We start from the raw sequence: 19,593 nt of genomic DNA, 5'->3' as shown, positions 1-19,593 counted from the left end.
TAAGTTTCATATATATCAAATAATCATTTATATCTCTTCATGTTTCTAGAACCAGCATGGACTGTCCTCCTGTCCTTCCTACTTTTATGGAGAGCAACTCCAAGTGAAAATCAAGGATTGGGCAGAAACCTTAAGAATCAGCAGCCAGTTAAAACAGGAGGTGGGGAAAGGACGGAATGGGAAAGGGGGGGGGAGATAAGCATATGGAATTAATTGGTGAGTGTTGGATGTCTTGGAAAGGGCTGCTGAGCTTGAAAAAAAAGATGTGGGCCTGGGCTCTACAGACAGACATTACTCGGTTTCCCTTCTGGGGGAAAGGTATGCAAGTGCAACGTAGCACATTTTATGTAAAGCCTCACTGCTCTTGGAGTCTTCAGTTTCTAAAGCTTTCATTGCCATGTTACTGTTGCTGGAGGCTGCATTTGCAGAGGCATATGCATCAGTCCCAGCACAACAAAAATGCAGCACAAAGCAGAAGGGATAATAGGAGCTAAACTACCCCAAGGCAATCACTCTCCTTCCCTGGAAACAATACCACATATCTTTGTCATAGAGGGGCAATGGAAGGGATGATAGGTGGAGACTGTAACTGCTCTCCAATAACAAAACACACACACATACACACACCATGGAAGAGGCATGCAGTTCGGAAATACAGGCAACTCCTCATTTGCACAAGGGTTGCATTCCAGCTCATTGTGCACATTGGTGAAGTGCACATAAGCCCACCCAGGGTCAAAAACTGTGCGCATCAGCGGTCACATGCCAATCAAACACATGAAAAATGATCACCGCCTGTACTTCTTGATCCAGCATTGTCAACTGAAGCCCAAGTGGCCTTGGTAGGTCAATGCATCTTTTACCAGATTTAGGTGGTCAGTCCACTCTTGGAAAGGGATAGTCTTGCTACAGTGAAGCAAGCTCTAGTAACCACCTGGATTACACTGGATTAGTGTCATACTTTATATATGGTGAAATGACTCAGACAGAAGCTTTAACACTTTGTCAGTGAGTGCTGTCCATATTACATCTATTATGAAATAATTAAATTGGGTGCCTATTTGCTTCCAAACACAAATTTACTGTACTTTAAAACCCTAAAAGCCTTGGGACCCATATACATAAAGGAACACTTCTTCCCATGCCAGCCTGCTCTGATATTGAGATCTTTTGTAGATGCCCTTGTCTATGCGCTGCCTTTAATGGAGCTCTGTTATGTAGTCAGAAGGGTCAGCACCTTTTTGGTGGTAGTATCCTGACTTTGGAATAAGACATTTCCATTTGTCCAGGCATTCTGGTGATGCCTTATTTGGAACTGCCTTCCCTGCTCCCGGGTATTAAGCTTTTAACCAGCCTTTTATCTTATTGTTTATTATAGAGTTTGATACTGTTGTATGCATATACTATGTGAACAGTTGCAGTAGTAAGATTTCTATACTGCTGATAAACTAAGTCCTCTGGGCAGTTTACACACCTACTTTTAGAATAAAACACACAATTCAACTGTTTGTTTGTTTTTATATTTTTAAACTAAAATCCAAACCCTCTACATACCAAAAACAGTCTTAATGTAAGCACAAATGCAAACACCATAAAAACCAAAAGGGGCAAAATAAATTAAGTGCCAGAATGTAAAAAGACCAACATACACACACACACACACACACACACACACACATATATATATATATACACATACATACACACACACACAGAGAGAGAGAGAGAGAGAGAGAGAGAGAGAGAGAGAGAGAGAGAGAGAGACACAGACACTGCCCTAGAATCATCTGATGAAGGGTGGTTAATAACTATTTTAAGCGAAGAAAACAAAACTTAGCTTCCAAATCTGTCTCACATTCTACCTGTTTTCTTAATATCCTTTGTAATTTCTTCCACCACCAGCTGGGAAAGCAGCTTTTTGGACACCCTCGTATTCATCTTTTGAGGGAATGAGTACAGTCTGCAACTTGTGTGGGGCTACACTCTGGGGAACGTGCCAAAAGCCAAAAACACGTATAGCCAAAACACTGGGTTCAATGGCAGGTGGTTTGCCAAGGTCATTTTCCTCAGAACCCCTCCCCCTTTTATTTTTTTAATTTTTTTTGCCACACATACAAAGCTGGATGCACACAAGTTAAATGTGCGTAAATTGTGGGCTTACTCTAAAACAGTATAGGTGGTATTCAACTACTTAGTCATGCCCATTAACTTAGTGGATTTTTATTACACTATACCTTCCTTTCAGATTTCTGATGTTGTACCCCTTAAAAGTATGGCTAGTTCAAGGTTACACAGTTTTGCAAATACTGTACATTGCCGGAGAAACACAAAATCAGCATCAAATGTCTATTTGGGGGAAATATACTGGCCTGTACTTATACCACATAGTTAATGGCAGCTGAAAGGCCTTGAAAACTTCCAGAGAATATAATCCCAACAGAAGTTATTGAGGCCTTTCCCTCAGTCCTGTTATCTGCACAAGGGAAAAACTTTAGTTCAACTACATTGGTAACAATTCATTCTGTTAAACTTGTACAAACTCTCAACATGGATGCATATTTAAAGTGGTTTAATGCTTACTTGTAAGGGTCACTGAGCTTATCTGGCAATTCTGTCACAGTTTCCAGCTCTGCTGCAATGATAATGTAACTTCGCCTGAGAACGACCTCTATACGAAGACCCACAGCTATCCTCAACAGCCTCTTTTCAAAAGCAGCAAAAGATACAAATGACTTCTTCCATATAAAGAGCATCACACTCCTTGGAATATAGATACCCTGGAAACCGAGTCTGATGCATCCAAAACCTACATCACTGTGAAAGATCATGTACAATCAAGAACACAATCTAGGCATGCCCTCAACCTCAAAAGACTTAGCTGAAATGACACACACTCCTGTTTCCTGAATCCAAAAGACCATCTGTGATAGCTTCTTCAACACACCAGCCTTCACTTTAGAAACCACCATAAATTCAAACAATTTATGTTTGTAATCTAATGCACTTCTTAGTCCATCTGCATGATAAGTCACAGCATCCCATGGCTAAACAGGGATTAGAACATTCTAATCCTGTTTTAACATTATGATAAATCTCTTTAGTCGACAGCTGATCTAGCTGCAGTCTACTTCTCTGGGTGTCTACTATGACAGTGATTGATTCTGGGAGGGTCTACTGACCACGATGATTTTATAGTGTTGCACCCAAGCCCTTCCTGCTATGAACACAGTGGGGATTCCTATACAGTGGTACCTTCGTTGTTGAACTTAATCCATTCTGGGAGTCTGTTCAACTCCTGGAACCATTCGAAAACCAAGATGCAGCTTCCGAATGGCTACAGGAGCTTTCTACCCTCAATCAGAAGCTGGGGAAGCCACGTTGGACATTTGGCTTCCAAAAAACGTTCGCAAACCGGAACACTCACTTCTGGGTTTGCGGCATTGGGGAGCCAATTTGTTCGGGAGCCAAGCCATTCAACAACCAAGGTACCACTGTACACAGTTGGTCTTAAACTTGGCAATAGCAGGTAAAGGATTGGGATATATGCCACTACACACTCTAGCCAAACCCAAGAGACCCAACTAAATACAAAATAAGGCATAATTAGCTTCATGATAAAGTTTGAAATGCTAGAAGAGATTTCAGCTGAGAATGGGGGTTGCATTTTTGTATGATTAGCCAAGGGACTAGCTTCAGCCAACCTCTGTTGATGCTTCACCTTGCTCCTTGAATCTTGCCACTCCACTAACTGCTGCCAAGACAGCAAGAGCTAGAGCTCACAGGCTAGCTTAGTGAGTCAACACACCGCAGGATACAGGTTTGGAAACAAGATTATCTGTCAGCCAACAGAGGTACTAAGATGGGGGTCTTAACAGAAAAGTTGAGCCTTGGGGTGAAAGGAAACACATTAAGGCACTACTTGGGTGGTAACAGAAAGAAGAGCAGCAAAATATGTTTCCTCCAGTGATAATAAAGGGCCAACATGCAGACCCATCTATCCCCTGAGGCACCAGAATTACCATCATGCTGTACTGCCTTCATGGCATTTAATATTTAAACAGGCCAATAAATATTTCAGGACACAGCCATCCCAATAAGAACTCTATTAGGATAAAAGCATACACTAATACTGGAAGGCCACGACCGCATCCTGTCCAATGCCCCCTCCTTTCTGAAGCCTCCACTGGGCACCTGAGAAATCCAACAGTTTGTGATTGTTGCAGCTTCAGTTACCTTCCAAACAGCAGAGCCGGCAATGCGCTGAAGGAAGAGTTGGAAGACCCAGCCCAACCATATTATGGAACAGACACCAATTGATTATATTACCACGTCCACTTCTATGGAAACATCAAAGCAGCTCCCCTCCACCCAAATTATTCATCTTTTTTAATACAAAAGAACAGATATATTAAAGCCACACTTTATTAATTTCTATCACCTTTATGCTACTAGCTTCCTCCCCAATGGTTAGGTTCATTTTTTAATAAAATGAAATCTTGAATGCAGCCTTCTGTGCCAGATTACCAACCACTTAACCCAGAGGCAAGTCCATTGACCACCCCCAACAATTTCTCTTCCTACACTGTGTTATTTGTTGCTCACCTGATAGTAACCCTCTCGCTCTGCAAGATAACATTTGTGAAAAGCTTTCTGACAAAAAATGCTACATGCTTCCTATTAGTAAGAGCCTATTTTCTTTATGTCTTTTGCATAACTGGTTTTATTTTATAGCACTGGCACACTACTCCTTTCATTCTAGAATTTCAAGGGAGTGAGCTGGTTTAGTAAATCAAGTTAGCTACTGAAGCACTCTTTGTTTCCTTCGCTTCAAAATGGGTGATTTTAGAAAAGCAGATTTCTGCCTAGGGTGAGGCGGAGGACAACTTATTTATTTAATGTATGTATATCAGATTCTTTCAGATCAGTGTTTAAGCATCACAGTAACCCTCTAATATGGTTATGACGGAGGGTGGAATTAGACACTACCTGGGGCTGCCAGAAAAATGTCCTGTTTTAGTATCAAGGTTAAAGGTAATGAGACTACCTGAGCATTCATTACAAGTCAGTTGCTAGAAGAAAAAGTTCTGTCCATTTGTTATTCTGCATGTCCTTTTCCAAACTCACAAGAGAAACACTGCATTTTCCTTTCATTTTCTAAAAACTGCAAGATCAATTAAATGAATTACAAGCCCTAGCAGTAACTGTACTCCAGGCATACTAAAACCCAACCTGGTAAGGGTTTCTGTATTTGTAGACCTCATGGTTGGAAGTGAGTAGAAGTAAAAGGCTCCAGTTCAAATTATACTTCATGCGCCCTGGATTTGAGATTGGGAGAAATGTTGAACAGGCCTTGAGTTTACCGCTCCTTCCTCAAACACTAAATAAACTGACAGACCCTGAACTCAAACAAACACAAGGCCCTTAAGTTAACGCAGCATTCCTCCATCCTCAATGGAGAGATGGGAGGGGACAGAAGGGTTGGTATCCAAACATTCCTTTTCCATTCCACTATAAAATTACAAGGTTTTAAAACTTTGTTTAATACATTTATGTGTCATTCTTTCACAACACAGAACAGTTCATATAAAAAACAATTGAAAAAAATATAAAATCAGCAGCAGCGACACACAGAGAGAGAACAAAACAAGCGCCAAACCAACCCAATGCCTTCTACTGTAGTTCATTTCTTAGCCAAAGACTCTAATCCTTGTGGCCAATGTTTTATCTTCGTACAATCAAGAAATGTAGACAGAACAGAAGCACAGAAATCATGGAGGCTCCTACTGAAAGAGGCAGGTACATGGGTCCCAATCTATGAAGAACTTGGATGCTAATTAAAAGCCAGTGTGACAATGCTAATGATGATGTCTCCAAAGCACAGCATTCTGCAGCAGCTGAAACGTAAGAGACATCTTTAAGGGCAGTCCCATGCATTTCACTAATATTATCTGAAGAGGCCCCTATGCCATTGTGACTGGATATTACTGCTTAGAGGGCTTTTCTGTGAGCAATGACGCATTACCCTCTCAGCCTACACACCGATTGTTCATGAAAAACTGGAGCACAAGAGGGAGATCCAAGTGGCCAAAGCTTTCAGAACAAAGCACATTATTTGGGGTAATATACAGGAACTGAAAGGAACAGACTTTGTGCAAGGCAGGGATAAAGGGAGTTGCTATGGATGCTGGAGGCAAGTCTCGAGAAGGCTGAACAGGAACTGAAAATGTCTGAAGGAGCTGGGAAGTCAAATAAAGCTATAGATCTGATATGATGCAGCAGCCAGAATTCGGAGTATCAGTGAATAGGAAAAGTGAGTATTTACTGGGTTTTATATATACGTATATATATTTCTGCAAGACATATATTGCAATGATGAATTAATCACAATCTCATACTAGACAGGTAGCTGGAAAAATTAACAAATTAGGTGTATGTGAAGATCTCCTTACAGGTGAATTAGATACTGAAGCAATTTGATCACACCTTTAAACCAATTATTCATATGTGCAATATGTCACACATACTCATCTAAAAAATGATTTAATATGCCATTTTTCTCTCTCCTTAGTGCAAGAATAAATAACACAATTCAGAGGACTCCCATTTTTCTATACCTGGCTTATGAATGTCAAGCACTCTAATGTTTATCTGAACCAGCTTCCAGAATGATAATGATCTTGGAAGTTACTCATTCAACAATACATTATATGTATATCACCAATTCCTTTCTAAAGTTCTTGCCTGGCACTATCGTCATATGGAAAGATGTGTGACACCTTAAAGTAACCCTGTACAGTAGAAAATTTCTCATTTGAAGTCACTGCAATGCTCTGCAGTCTGTTCAAATAAACACAATTCATATCCAGATATCGGATGGCATTTCACAGCTTAATCACTAGCTATTCCTTTCCGATTCACTGCTTACTATTAAATAACAAAAGCATACCTACGGTAATTTTTCAGACAACCATCCCACTCAGGTTATTCCTCAGGGTCCTCCCAACTTAAGCCTCTTGTTGAATTCTTTTTTGCCAGATGTGCATATAGTTTATATTGGAGCAAAGTAATTTTAGTCCCCGCATCAGAGCTGCACTATTTCTGCACTGGGGTTTAGTTTACAAAAGAACTAATAGGCTTCCTTATCTATGGGGAAGAAAACAAAAAGAAACTGCTGTTGCACTGTCTCCACCTATCATCTAGCTATAGCTCTTATCTCTTTAGCACATCAGTACCTAACACTCTGAGAATTCTAAGACTCTCAAGAAAGATTCATTCTCTCACACACAAAAACAGAAACATTTCATTCCAGTGAGGAAAACTCAGTATGATTTTCAAAAACGGTGCCACTGTCTGCATTCTGGGGTCATTTTCCTTCCCATCATCTGCATCACATCAACCTCAACAACTGCTCTATACTTTTTGACTGCCTGTTGCCAATAAAAAGAAAAAGAACAGCACTGTGTGCTGAAAAACACACTCCCCTGGCTTCCTGGTCTTCTACTCTTGAGGGTTTGGAAGATGGTCTTCTATTTGTAGCCTTCTTCCCAGTTTTTACCTTAAACCCCCAAATCAGAGAGAGAGTTAAATCTTCACCCCTAATTTCCCATTCTCCCAGGGTTTCTTCAAACACTAACTCCTACAGGATAAGCACTTCTGCTTAAGAACTTGCATGCAAGCTACATGCCAACTGTTGCACGCAATGATCACACATGCATTTATTTTGCTATATTTCCAATTCTGGAAAGCCACAGCCAATGGTGGAATCACATATGGTATTCTTTATGTAGCTTGCACGCAATTTCTCACATATCACTGCTAACCACATAGAACAGCTGTGATGTTTGAAGCAGTCCTAAAAAAGTGTCGATGTGGAGAGAGTCATGCTATGATTTGATATCTGTTGGTATTTTTTTTTTACCTTCTGCTTCTTATTGTACTAAATCTTAAAAGAGGTAAAGATACACATGTATACACACATACACATACTTTCTGCACATTATTCATTTAAATTTGATTAAACAGCCACATCTGCAGCAGTGATATTCATTAGGAGATTGTCATGGACCAACTGAAATGTAGGGAACAGTTTAGAAGGATTGCAAGCCTAATAAAATATATATTTTAATATCTAGGAAGCAAGCTGTTTCCAATGTGTGTATACAAGTACTCATACCGGCACATGACAATCCATGTGACCTTTGTGCACAGTGTTAGAAATTAGCCACAGTTTAAAAACCTTTGTCTTAGTTCATGGTTAATACAATTTCCATTTCCACTGTGTTTGTTTCTCCTTATTGCATACCAGGACAAGTGAATTGTTGTAAGAGCAAGCTAAAATCAAGCAATGTAGTTGGGGTCATAGAATCACAGCATTGGAAGGAATCTCGAGAGTCATCTAATCCAACCCCTTGGAGAACAGAAATTCCATTGTGGTGACCGTAACCTAGATTTAAGGTGTCGTTTGGCACCTAGCTTATAAATCTGAGTTTCTAACACTGTGGAGACCTACAGTTGTGTAGACCACAGTTGTGTAGACCAGAAGAATGCTTTTGAGGGCTTGGACTATGGATGGTACAACAAAGAGGGAACAATTGGGTCTCAATGTACTGCCACGCTACTGAGCTACGCATATCACATTCATGTTGTTGTCCCTGCCCACATGGATCCAATATTTATATAAATACTTTAGCAGTGCAAGAGAATTCAACAGCGGCGGGATTACTACACTACTAATGCTATGTGTGATTATGGCTTCAGTAAATTTTCAAGGACAACATATATAGGTGCAAAGGCACTCTCACACAGTGCTAATATTAAAATCACCTCTTTCTATGCTGGTAGAGTCTTTGTACTGATTCTGCCATTCTTCCCCTACATCTCTTTCAAGTTCCCATTAAATGCGCTAATGTTTTTCCTCTCCTCTTCTCATCAGAATCACCTTGCTTCTAACTGGTTATGCGATCATTCCCTTTGCTCCCTTCTCCCACTCTCACCTTTGAATCTACATAGGTACATCACTTCTGCATACAAAATGAGACCTGAATCCATGTGCCAGTTCTCTTTCCTTAGATTATTTGCTACCTCTATACAGTATTAAGAAGCTGCCACCCAGACTATGAGGAAAGAGAACCTTACAGCTGACAGATTTTTTAACCTAATTTATTCTTATTTACCTGTGTTACGTCCAGTTTTGATGCAAGATAGGAGAATGAAAAGTGCTAAGAATTGTACTGTTTGATGTAGGAGGTGTGGCAATTAGAAACCAAAGCAAAACTGGCTAAAACAATGGTTCAGTCTACAAGCAAACCAATAACAGGGGCTGTATAATGATTACATAAATCTTAGTTGATTAGTTTTGTGAGTTTAAGTCAATTAATTAAGTCTGCACATGAGAAAAACAACAGGTCTAACAAAAAAGGACATTTGTTTTTAGACGATGTGTCACAGAAGACATCATAATAGATGAGGGATTTGCCTCTTTTAAAATGGTTCTTACCTGCAGTTTTTATAAGCAATGCTATTAAAAAATATTTTAAAATGCTTTAAAATCTTCTTACCCATCAAGAGAACCTTATAGTTGATTAAAATGTTTTAACTGAATTGTAAATAACTAAATAGATTCACTAAACCCTCCAAGTGCCCCAAAATTCCAACAAAAATAAAGTCAGCCAAAGGTAGTTGCTGCAGACCAATGTGAATTAGCTTAAAATCCAAATGTGAAGACTACGGTCTCTAGAGCAGAATCTTGTTACTGTCATCATAGGATTAAAAAAAAACACTCTCACTATCAATCCGCAATAGATTACTGATCTTGACTTCACATGCTTCCTAATGTGATTTGTCAAAAACACTGGAAAGGACTTGAACATTCCATAAAATATACAAAGACTTTTTTTCTAAAAAAGTGCACTGAACACACATACATGTGCACAAATGTACTCCCAAGTATGTCTCACATCACACCCTGCACATTATCAGGTTGTGGCAGATATTGAAGGAAAAAACCAAAGAATTGTAGAGTTAGAAGGAAATACAAGGGTCATCTAGTCCAACCTTCTGCAGTGCAGAAATATTTTGCCCAATGTGGGGCTCAAACCCCCACATTGAGATTAAGAGTCTCATGCTCCATCACCTGAGCTACAGAAACAAACTGTTGTGAAGCAGTCACTAAGTTTCGGTGTACGGTTTCCCTAACACTGTGCTAGCTGAGGCTGATGGGTTAGCATTTTGCAGGCACCGGATTGGGGAAGGTTGGTGTCACCATTTTATTGCAGACTAAACCAGAGCCTTCCTATACACTCTCTAGTTTTTAAATAACTAATGTTGTATTCTGTGGCTACCGTCTAATGGATTCTTTTGCAAGTTAAGAGGGATTATTATTTCAAGTTGGAGTAGAGCAGGTCAGTGTTCTCTAGCTGATATAGCAAAGCCTAACTAAGCCAAAGGAAGAGCATAACTAAGCCAGAACTAAAAACTCAGCTGACAGAGTCCATTCTCCCTCAGACATGACACCAGTGAGATCAACCAGGGTAGGGTCATTATGCACTTTAAAGAGAACCCAGAGAAAGGAAAAACAATTAAACAATTGCTCGTGGCAGGATTAGAAAACCCTTAATTCCCACACCAGGGAATGTTTGACCCTGCAATAGCAACTCATAAGGTGCAACTAGCTCATACAGACTGGGAAGTAATTCTGCACTCCTAATGCAGCTCCTGTCATCTTGCGTGAGCATCATGACTTGGGTGTCTATGGCTTGGCTAGAAAACCACAGCATCCCTCAGGGTAACAGTGAGAATGGGGGAAGGTTCACCAAAGTAAAAGATGTGGGAGGCAAGACTGTAGTGTCTTTGCTGAAGAAATTTGGAGGGAAACCTTTTAGGGGAGAAAAGGGCTGTGTTTGACAAGTGGAGAAGGGGGTGATTTTCCAGGCACAGGTTTACATTCTATGATTTACTCCCATTCAGTCAGAATACTTGGTATTAACAAAGAGTTCAGCAGCTTGAAGAACTCTGCATCCATTTTAAAAAGCAGCTTCTGGGAATGTCAGTGCAAATATTATGCTTGAAAGGGTGCATTCAATGTATGGTAACGCCACAGAAACTGCGGGGGCAGAGTAATAATTCCACACTTCTTAATTTACAGAGTCAACTAAAGTCAACTTGACTTAGACAATTTGGGTGACCTTGGCACATACACATTACTCTTTTTCTTTTTTTAAGATCAAAATATATTGAAGCAACCAGGCAAATAGAAAGAAATGGCAAAAAAAGCATAGAAGCTGGAGAGGAAGAAGGAAGCAGCTGCAGCTGACAGCAGATCAGCTCCCTATTGGTCAGAAATGCCCACATATACATATCATGTCCTCCAATTACTTTTCTCACAAGCAGGCCAAGCTTTCCAATTAGAAGATGCACAGTATTAATTCACTGTAATCTCAGCCATCATGAAGAACTCATGCTTTTATCAGTATAGCCAGAAGATGCGCTTCCACAGGGAGCCATCATGTGCCTTTATCTGTAAATGACTCTGGCCAACTCTCCACAGTCCATTAAGCTAATAAATCATGTTGGGACCTCTTCTTCAAAGGATATCGAACCAATACTTTACATGTTTGCAACAGTATTAATCTAATGGCTGCAATAGACTTTCCAGCGAAACAGCCAGAAATAGAAGTCTGATCTACCAATCCCCAGTCCTGAGCTCTATCTTTCTGAGCTACCTTATTTCCACAACTAGAAATCTATTAAATTGCTACGGCTTATTCTTGGGACACAGATTTGAGCAAATGGCACTGGTGTATCAGATTCCCCTTTATACAACTTCCCAGCTTAGGCTCATTAAAAACAGCTTCCGACTTCCTGAGACTATGGAGCAACAAGGGCATAAAACAATCTGTCCAGATCCAGACCAGTTTAAAAATCCCCAGTAAGGAGGGATTTCAAGGATTCCCTCTATGATCTGGCATGCCTAGGCCACCTGTAAGTAGTTTTCTTCAAGCTGCAATTAACAGGTTTTAATATATCCCTACATTTCAGGCAAGGGTGCTATTGTTCATTTCCTCTTAGAAAAGTGGCCTGCAGGTATGGGTTTTTCCCAGCAGCATAAGTATGCCTTTATTACACTTCTCCGAAATCAGCTGGATTGTTTGAATTTAAGTTATTAAGTCAATCGCCTGCACTTAACCACAATATCTAAACATTTCTAAAAGATGAAGTCAAACTAGTATAATCATTAGGAAGATCTAGTGTGACAAGAAGAAAAGGGGGGGCAATGTTGTCTACATAAGGGAGCCCTGTAGCACATGGAATAGATATAAACCCAGATGGTTCAAAACAATGCATGCCACATGCTATAGCACCAATTAACTTTTAGCAAAACCCTATGCCATGCCAGGGACCACTAGTAAAGTCGACTGAAGGTCAAACTCAGACAATGAGATGGTTTGACAGTGACAATCTTTACTGAGAAGGAAGCAGATTAGTGTGAATTCTGCCATCAAAACAAGGGAGGAAAATGAAACTGCATCAGGAAAGGCCTTATTTCAAGTGTACATGATAACCCATAAAAGGTGAACTATAACACAGGAAAGTGCTTGAGAGTGTTAGCAGATATAAGGGGGAACTTATAGAAGGGGGAAAGAATAAGAGAAGCATATAATACATTACTTGTAGTGTTGGCAGGCAGAGAATGAGAATAATCCTGCGACATATTGCAAGGGGAGGAGCAGCAGCTGTCTTGAATGTGTGCATTTTAAGTATAAACAAAGGAGATAATTTCATATAAGAGAATGCTTACGGTTAGTACAAGGTAACCATCACCCTTGCAACTGTCCCCATTCTACATACAGCACCCACCCTAATCCCATTGTAAGGTTAACAAAGATGCATTCACTGGCCTGGCTATGACTGTAGGGTGAGCAGGGAAAGATCATAAAACAGATATGGGCAAGGGAGAAGATGGCGGGATGGTAAGCACACACAGCCTCTAATGAATCAGAACACTGCCAAGCAGAACGCTGCTCAGATTTAAATCAAATCTCCATTTAAGGAACTCCTGCATTCGTGCTTTTATAAAAAGCAGGCTGGGATTGCAGCGTCTGGCTACAGTTGTTTGTCACAGGCTGGCGTGGGGCCTGGCAAGGAACGGGTTATAATGGAGGGGGAAGCAAAGGAAAAGGGGGGGGGAGAGAATGGTTGGAAAATATGAAGCAGCTGCTGGTTCCTTTAAAAAAAAACCCACCAAAAAACCGGAGCGAGTCTGAAATCCATAAAACCAACACCTCTCTGAGTTCTGGGCACAGCGCAGCTAGTCGAGCACATGCCAACATAAACGGTGCTAGCTGGAGCCCCCACCAACCTACCCCAAGAATGGGGGTGGAGAGCTGTGGGGGGGGGTGCCGCTGACAGAATGGAGTCAAATCATTTCAGAGGGCTTACAAAATGGAGACAAATAATCCTTCAAGGAGATCCTGAACTTCCAGAAAAGAGAAATGCCAGCCGCCCTACCCTCTCGGAATGCTACTACCTCTTCCCCACCAGGAAGGGCAAAAGTGCCACTCCCCAGCTTGCGGGCTCATTCAGCACGGCATAGCTTTGAAAGGAGCAGCAGCTCTCCTCCGTCTGCTTTTAATTACAGAGAGCATCCCCTCCCCCTACCTAAAGAGTAGGGACTGTAAGCAGGCAGGAGCCCAGGTGAAAGACTCCATTTCTCCAAGCAGGAGGGGAGGGGGAGCAGACAATGGAATGAGTGATTCATTGCACAGGAACACACTCCAGAACGGGCTACTGCCACATGGGCTTGCTGAACAGCTTTAAAGTGGCAGCACACCCTTTTCCGTTCTCCTGGAAGCTCAGTACAGTACCTACCCCCTCTTTCTCATCTCTGATTGGAAACAGATACTGAATAAAACGCCAGCAAGGCACTGGGCTGTCCAAGAAAGAAAGGGAGGGCGTTTTTGTTCTCCAGACGCTAGTAATTTCAAAGTATAGCCAAAAAAAGGAAACTCCTTTAACATATATAATTCCCTCTCTCTCCACTTTCCATTTCATCTGCAGGACTATCTGGGCTGAGTTCAGGCTAAATTCACCTAAATGAGGCCTACGGAACAAATCTGGGGCACTTTTGTGACGAAGGTTTCACACATAATTAGAAACATGGGGCTCTTATTTTTAAAGCATTCCAGCCAACAAATGCTATTTTAGTACCAACTTCAGTTCTCTGCATCTATTTTAATGGTACTTCACTGATGAAGTGTACTTATACATTAACACACTGTAAATGCAGAAATACAAATTAAATTGTCAGTTTCGAGTGCATGTGGCAGATTCTGTAACACTTCCCTACTGCCTCTCAATCCAGTCTTAGACATATGACCATATTGTACAGGAGTGAACCAAGAGGCACTCACTCCATCCTCTCCCACTGGAGCACACATCCCCAGAAGAGACTGTTTATACCAGCAGTAGTACACCACCAATATGTTGTGCAAATGGCACTATACTCTTACCAAAAAAAAAAAAGTATCTGAACATATTTGAATGCAGAAGCTTATCCCATTCACCAAAGTAATTAGAGCAACTAATTTGGTTCTTGCTCATGGAAACATACTCTGAAAAGAGCCAATCTAGCTGGTGTCATAATACTAACCAAAAATGCTTGTGTACATGAGACTCCAGCAACTGATGCATTCAAGAGACTCCAAAAGCAATTGATGTAACGAAGCCCCATTGAGACATGACTTGTGATCAGCAGTTCTGAACACAACAGCCAAAGTCTGGATTACAAGAATGTGTGCACCTTCAGGAATTATTCCATAATGCCACCTTAAAGCTTTTTTGCAGCATAGTGCTCTCCAGTTGATTGGAACTACAAAGCCCATCAAATCCAGTCATCATGGACAGGGATGATGGGAACTATAGTCCAAAACATCTGGAGAGTATCATGTTGGGGAAAGCTGTCCTAAAGGTTAAAAAAAAAGCACCTAGGATGAATCAAGGAAGTCCATTCTCTCATGCAGCCATGCTAACTCATTCAACCAAAACACTGCTTTCTTAATGTGGGATTACAGATATACATTATATTTATCAGGTTGTTTGTGCAATTAAAGTATAAATATGGCACAAACGTTCAAAACCAAACTGGAAATTATATATTGTATACTGTGGTCCTAGACTCTCATTTGCCCCAGCCAGCATGGCCAATGCTCAGGGGATGATGCGAGTTGTAGTCTAGAAATATGTGGAGGACCATAGGTTCCATGCCCCTGTTATGTACACTAAGGTTAGGGTCACAAAGCCAAGGCTAGTTAAGAATGGCCTTTCTTGAGTCTTAATATCAGCTTCTACTTCCTTCTCTCTTTTCTCTAGGACAAACAGAACAGACTTTCCTCAGCCTATGCATGTGGGAGTCCTCTAAGCTTCCTTGATAAGCTTATAAGCCTTTTCACTTTCTGTGCACATGACAAGAATATCAACATATGCCTATCTTTGCTCCAGGATTTCTTGGACAGTTCTATATGTTAATCATGAGTTCAGACCTACGAAAAGCAGCTATACAAATGTGGAACCATACATACACTGCACAATGCCTATGTATGGGGGGGAAAGCTAAACACACATTAAATAAAGCACACACCAGGTTTCATATGCCCAACAACGCTTATTATATAAGAACACGAGCTACACTGAAAAGAAAAAATCTAACTACAAAAATACCGAGAAGGCCTCTGGATGATGTTGCTGGGCAGCCTCCCGAATGTGGTGTTGCCGAAATGCTTTAGGCTACAACTCTCATCAGCCCTAGTCTCCATAATCATACTGACTGGGGCTGATGGGAGTTGTAGTCCAAGATATCTGGAGTACAGCAGGTGGAGGAAGCCTGTCCTCGAGAATCCCTTGAAACTGTTATTTGCCCCAATACATGTATCCTGGATTTTTTAAAAGGATTATAAATACAGGAATGAGAGTCTGTAGTAAAGAGGAAGAGCTGCAATGGGCCCATGAATGGCTAGATATTCCTGCCTTTGAACCACTAAAATCAATGCAAGTCTGAGGGCTGAAGAAGTCAAGCTGGTACCAGGCTTGTAGCAACCTCCTTCTGAGCCAGTCATCTGGAATAGAGTGCTCCCTGAAGTCGGTCATGCGTGATCTCATCAAAGCTTAACAGAGATTTAATTTTAAATAACAGTGATGCATATATGTGTGATGTTACAAAAGTTACATGTCAAATGATTCAAGATTCCAAAGAATGTATCAAATTTGTATGATTAAAAGTTTACTAAAAAAATTGCCTTGGGAATATCCCCCCCAAAGGTACCCATCTCTGCATGGCACTGCAGGGCATTATATAACTGCAAACAGTAAAGAAGTCTGGCTCTAATGATGTTGCTTCCTGACCTCCTCTGTTTACTGCCCCCCCCCCTTGTTGAATTCTCTTAATTCCTATACTACCTTTCTATGTCAACTTGGGAGATTTCCATGCTTTCTTTAAAACCAAAAAACACCTCCTTCCCACTCGCCAAGGCTCTAAATGACAAGCAGCATCAGATAACACCCCTTGCAGAGCAGGAAAAATGACTGCTCTTCAACACTGGGCAAATTCCCTGAGAAATCCTCACCTGCCTTCAGTGCCAACGCTGTTTCCTTGGGAAATTATAGGCAGCTGCCTTCCTGTGTCTATGCCTAGCTGAAACATACCTCACAGCTTGGAGAGCATTCAGCTTAGACAAGACACCTGGGGAAATGGATGGGGTGGGGGGTGTTTACCTTTGTTTGTCCCAGAGAAGTCATTAAAATGCAAGTTCAGCCAAACCTGCAAGAAGACCTGCGTATGCCCCCCACTGCACCGCTGCTATGCAGGGGGTGGGGTGTTAAGAGAAGGTAGATTTGATGAGTAAAACAGAATGAACCTCAAGGATCATATCGCACTATGGCCACTACATACTGCTACATATCATTAGTTGGTTCCCGAAGGAAACCTAAGCTGCTAAGAGCAAGAATGAACAAATGAATAAATAAACAAACAAGCAAATACGCCAAACCTAATATTATTGATTCAAGAAAGGAGCGCATGCCAGCATGGAAGCGATTCATTCTGAAAAGAAACTCAAAATCCAATCCTCTAGTAGCCTTATGCAAACTGCACCAGGACCCCAGGGAGAAGGAAGCCCCTCGTGCCATTGCAATTTGGTAGCAAAGCCCTCCGTACCTCTGCAGTCCCTCTCCCCCCTCCCCCTCCAAGCCAAGACAAAGAGGTAGACAAATCCCCACAGGGTCTTTCCTGAGCTGCAGCTGCACAGCACAGGAAACAGGAATTTGCTATGGAGCAGAATGAACAGGGATGGCTGCGCGCACACATACACACACACATACTCCCATGTACGGCAATCTTCCCGCAGCTTAGAGCGAACGTTATAAGGCGGCACCATTTTTATTTTTATTTTATTTCGTTGCTCTTTCCCCCCCTGCAGGAGGCGAAGCCGCTGCAAGACACTCCCGTTTCCCCGTGCTCGGAGTTGTGCGGGGATGGCAGGGGCCGCGGCGCAGGCAGCAGCAGCAGCACCACAGAAACGCAGCCTTACCTGAGTGACCATTTTCTTTTTCTCCATAAACCAAAACGGGGGGAGGGAGGTGTTGGAGAAAGGGGAAAGAAAGACCCTTCCGCCAGGTGGGGCTGTGGCAGGACCCTTTGCCTATTTGCTTTGCGCCCCGTCTCCGAATGGCGACCCAGAGGGAGCGGGGGGTTCCCCTTGATCCTGGTTTTCCTCCCTTTCTTCTCTCGTGTTTCTTCCTTTCTTTTCTCTTCCTCTCTGGCTGTCTCTCCCCCGCCCGCCCTCTCCGCAGCTCCCTCCCATATCTCAGCCAGATGGCGGCTGGAAGTCCCTCCCCCGAATGCCTAAGGTAATTAATCAGAGCCAAGGCCCGCCTCCTCCTCCTCCCCGTCCCCCGTCCCCGCCTGGACGCTTGCAGAGCCAGTTCGGAGTCAAGCAGAGGGGCCTCTGGGATACTGCTGGCATCCTCTTTCCGGGCTCTGCGCGCCTACGGGTATAGGATTACTCGGGCCGCGGTGGAAGCGCGGGCGGGCGCCAGAGCCTCGATCCAGTCAAGGAGGCGTAGACAGCACAGCTCCGGGTAACAAAAGAGCTCCGAGCCCTTCCAGCTGCCCGGGCACGCTTGCACATGGCGGGCGGAACTCTCTTCTACACAAAAGGAATACCTGCAATGTCACCTCCACGCACCTTGGACACGGGCAATGTCGTCCTAGATGAAACCCTAACTGAACTCGGCGCCCATTAGGGCGGTTGGCTTTGCTGCTTTTTTCTCTTCTCTCAAGGCAGAGCTTCTTCCAGCCCAAGTGATATTAATAAACAGAGAAAGAGAACTGCCAATGTGGGGGAGAGGGAGAGAGAGCGCGCGCTTAAATCTGAAAGGAAGCAAACGCCCCGGAAAATATGGTTTTGCTTGGTGTGGTTTTGGTTTATCCAATATACTTTTTGATGCTGAAATGAACATGGCTACAGGGCTCCTCCAAGAAGATGCCTGACTGTGGCTTCTGCTTTCTTTGCTTACATTTATATGCCACCACACTGTTAGAGCTCGGTTGGTAGCATTCAATTTAAAAAATATATTAAATCAGAATTGTAAATATACAAATACAGCATCCCACCACAGGTTTTTCTGTGTTTTTCTGTTCTACAGCACCCTGTGATCTTTGGATGAAGTGCAGTATAGAAATTTAATAAATAATAATTTGTATTCTCGTGCTCTTTTGTGTTTATTTGGCTCCATGGAAAAAAATACTGCGTGTCTGATTATGTATTAGATCCAGAATTACAGTTACCCTAGTAACTTGATATATGCGCACATCCCCAGAGGGAATCCTGGTTCTTTTTTCAAAAAAGTTTTTTTATTAATTTTATTTTATTTTTTAAAAAGCAGCTCAAACAGGGCAAAAGTAATGAAAATTTATTTTAAAAAACAAAGCTGATGCATATGCAATCTGTGGGACTCTCATCCAAACACCATTTTTTCAGTAGAGGAAGCAGAAAAATACTCTTTTTTGTGTGGTGTGTGTGCGCGCGCACACACACACACACCCCTCATATATCTGCTTTCCGCCTAGTTTAATGTACAGTATCAAAACCTCAGGCTGCACCACACCACCACCATTTCCTACAACTATGGAATAATGACATGCAGAGCAACCACATATTGTAATACCAGCAGAAAGAAGTAGGAAAAGGCATTACAGATGCTAGAAATCAGCTCCAAATAGTGGCAAATGCAACCAACAGAAATGCTGTACATACTACCATTTTACATTTATGCTCCTTCCTTGGATGAGAGCACTGTCTAGTTAATCCAGGGGTGGGGAATATTTTTCATCCTGAAGGGCCACAACTTTCCAGGGACCATATGCCACCAATAGGTGGGGCCAAATGAAAAGTAGATGGAACAAAGAAATGCAAATTATACCTTTTGTACAGTGGGCTGGTTTCTACACTTAGCCCCTTCTATCCACCCAGGCAAACAAGAGGCATTAGAAGTGAACGCCAAGTGTAGCAAGGCAGTAGGACACAAGATCAGCTTCACCAC

The 19,593-nt window shown here is 42.0% G+C and overlaps 1 protein-coding gene and 1 long non-coding RNA gene across 23 annotated transcripts in view; one reads left to right on the top strand and one right to left on the bottom strand.

Moving 5' to 3' along the window:
• Positions 1–19,593, top strand: part of LOC309379365 — a 271,748-nt gene that overhangs the window by 66,155 nt on the left and 186,000 nt on the right. The window lies entirely within an intron of this gene.
• Positions 1–19,593, bottom strand: part of RBFOX2 (RNA binding fox-1 homolog 2) — a 174,028-nt gene that overhangs the window by 77,394 nt on the left and 77,041 nt on the right. The window contains exon 1 of one of the 22 annotated variants that reach the window (XM_081928367.1): positions 17,580–17,856. The exons of the other annotated variants lie outside the window; for them this stretch is intronic. Coding sequence (XP_081784493.1) covers positions 17,580–17,606 — 27 coding nt within the window. The 5' untranslated portion in view covers positions 17,607–17,856. Of the gene's footprint in view, positions 1–17,579; positions 17,857–19,593 lie in introns of those variants that run through there. 22 annotated transcript variants of the gene reach the window in all.

Source organism: Podarcis melisellensis (genome assembly GCF_964234715.1).
Source record: "Podarcis melisellensis genome assembly, chromosome: 10".
Classification (NCBI taxonomy): domain Eukaryota; kingdom Metazoa; phylum Chordata; class Lepidosauria; order Squamata; family Lacertidae; genus Podarcis; species Podarcis melisellensis.
This window is presented reverse-complemented; position numbering and strand designations above follow the sequence as displayed.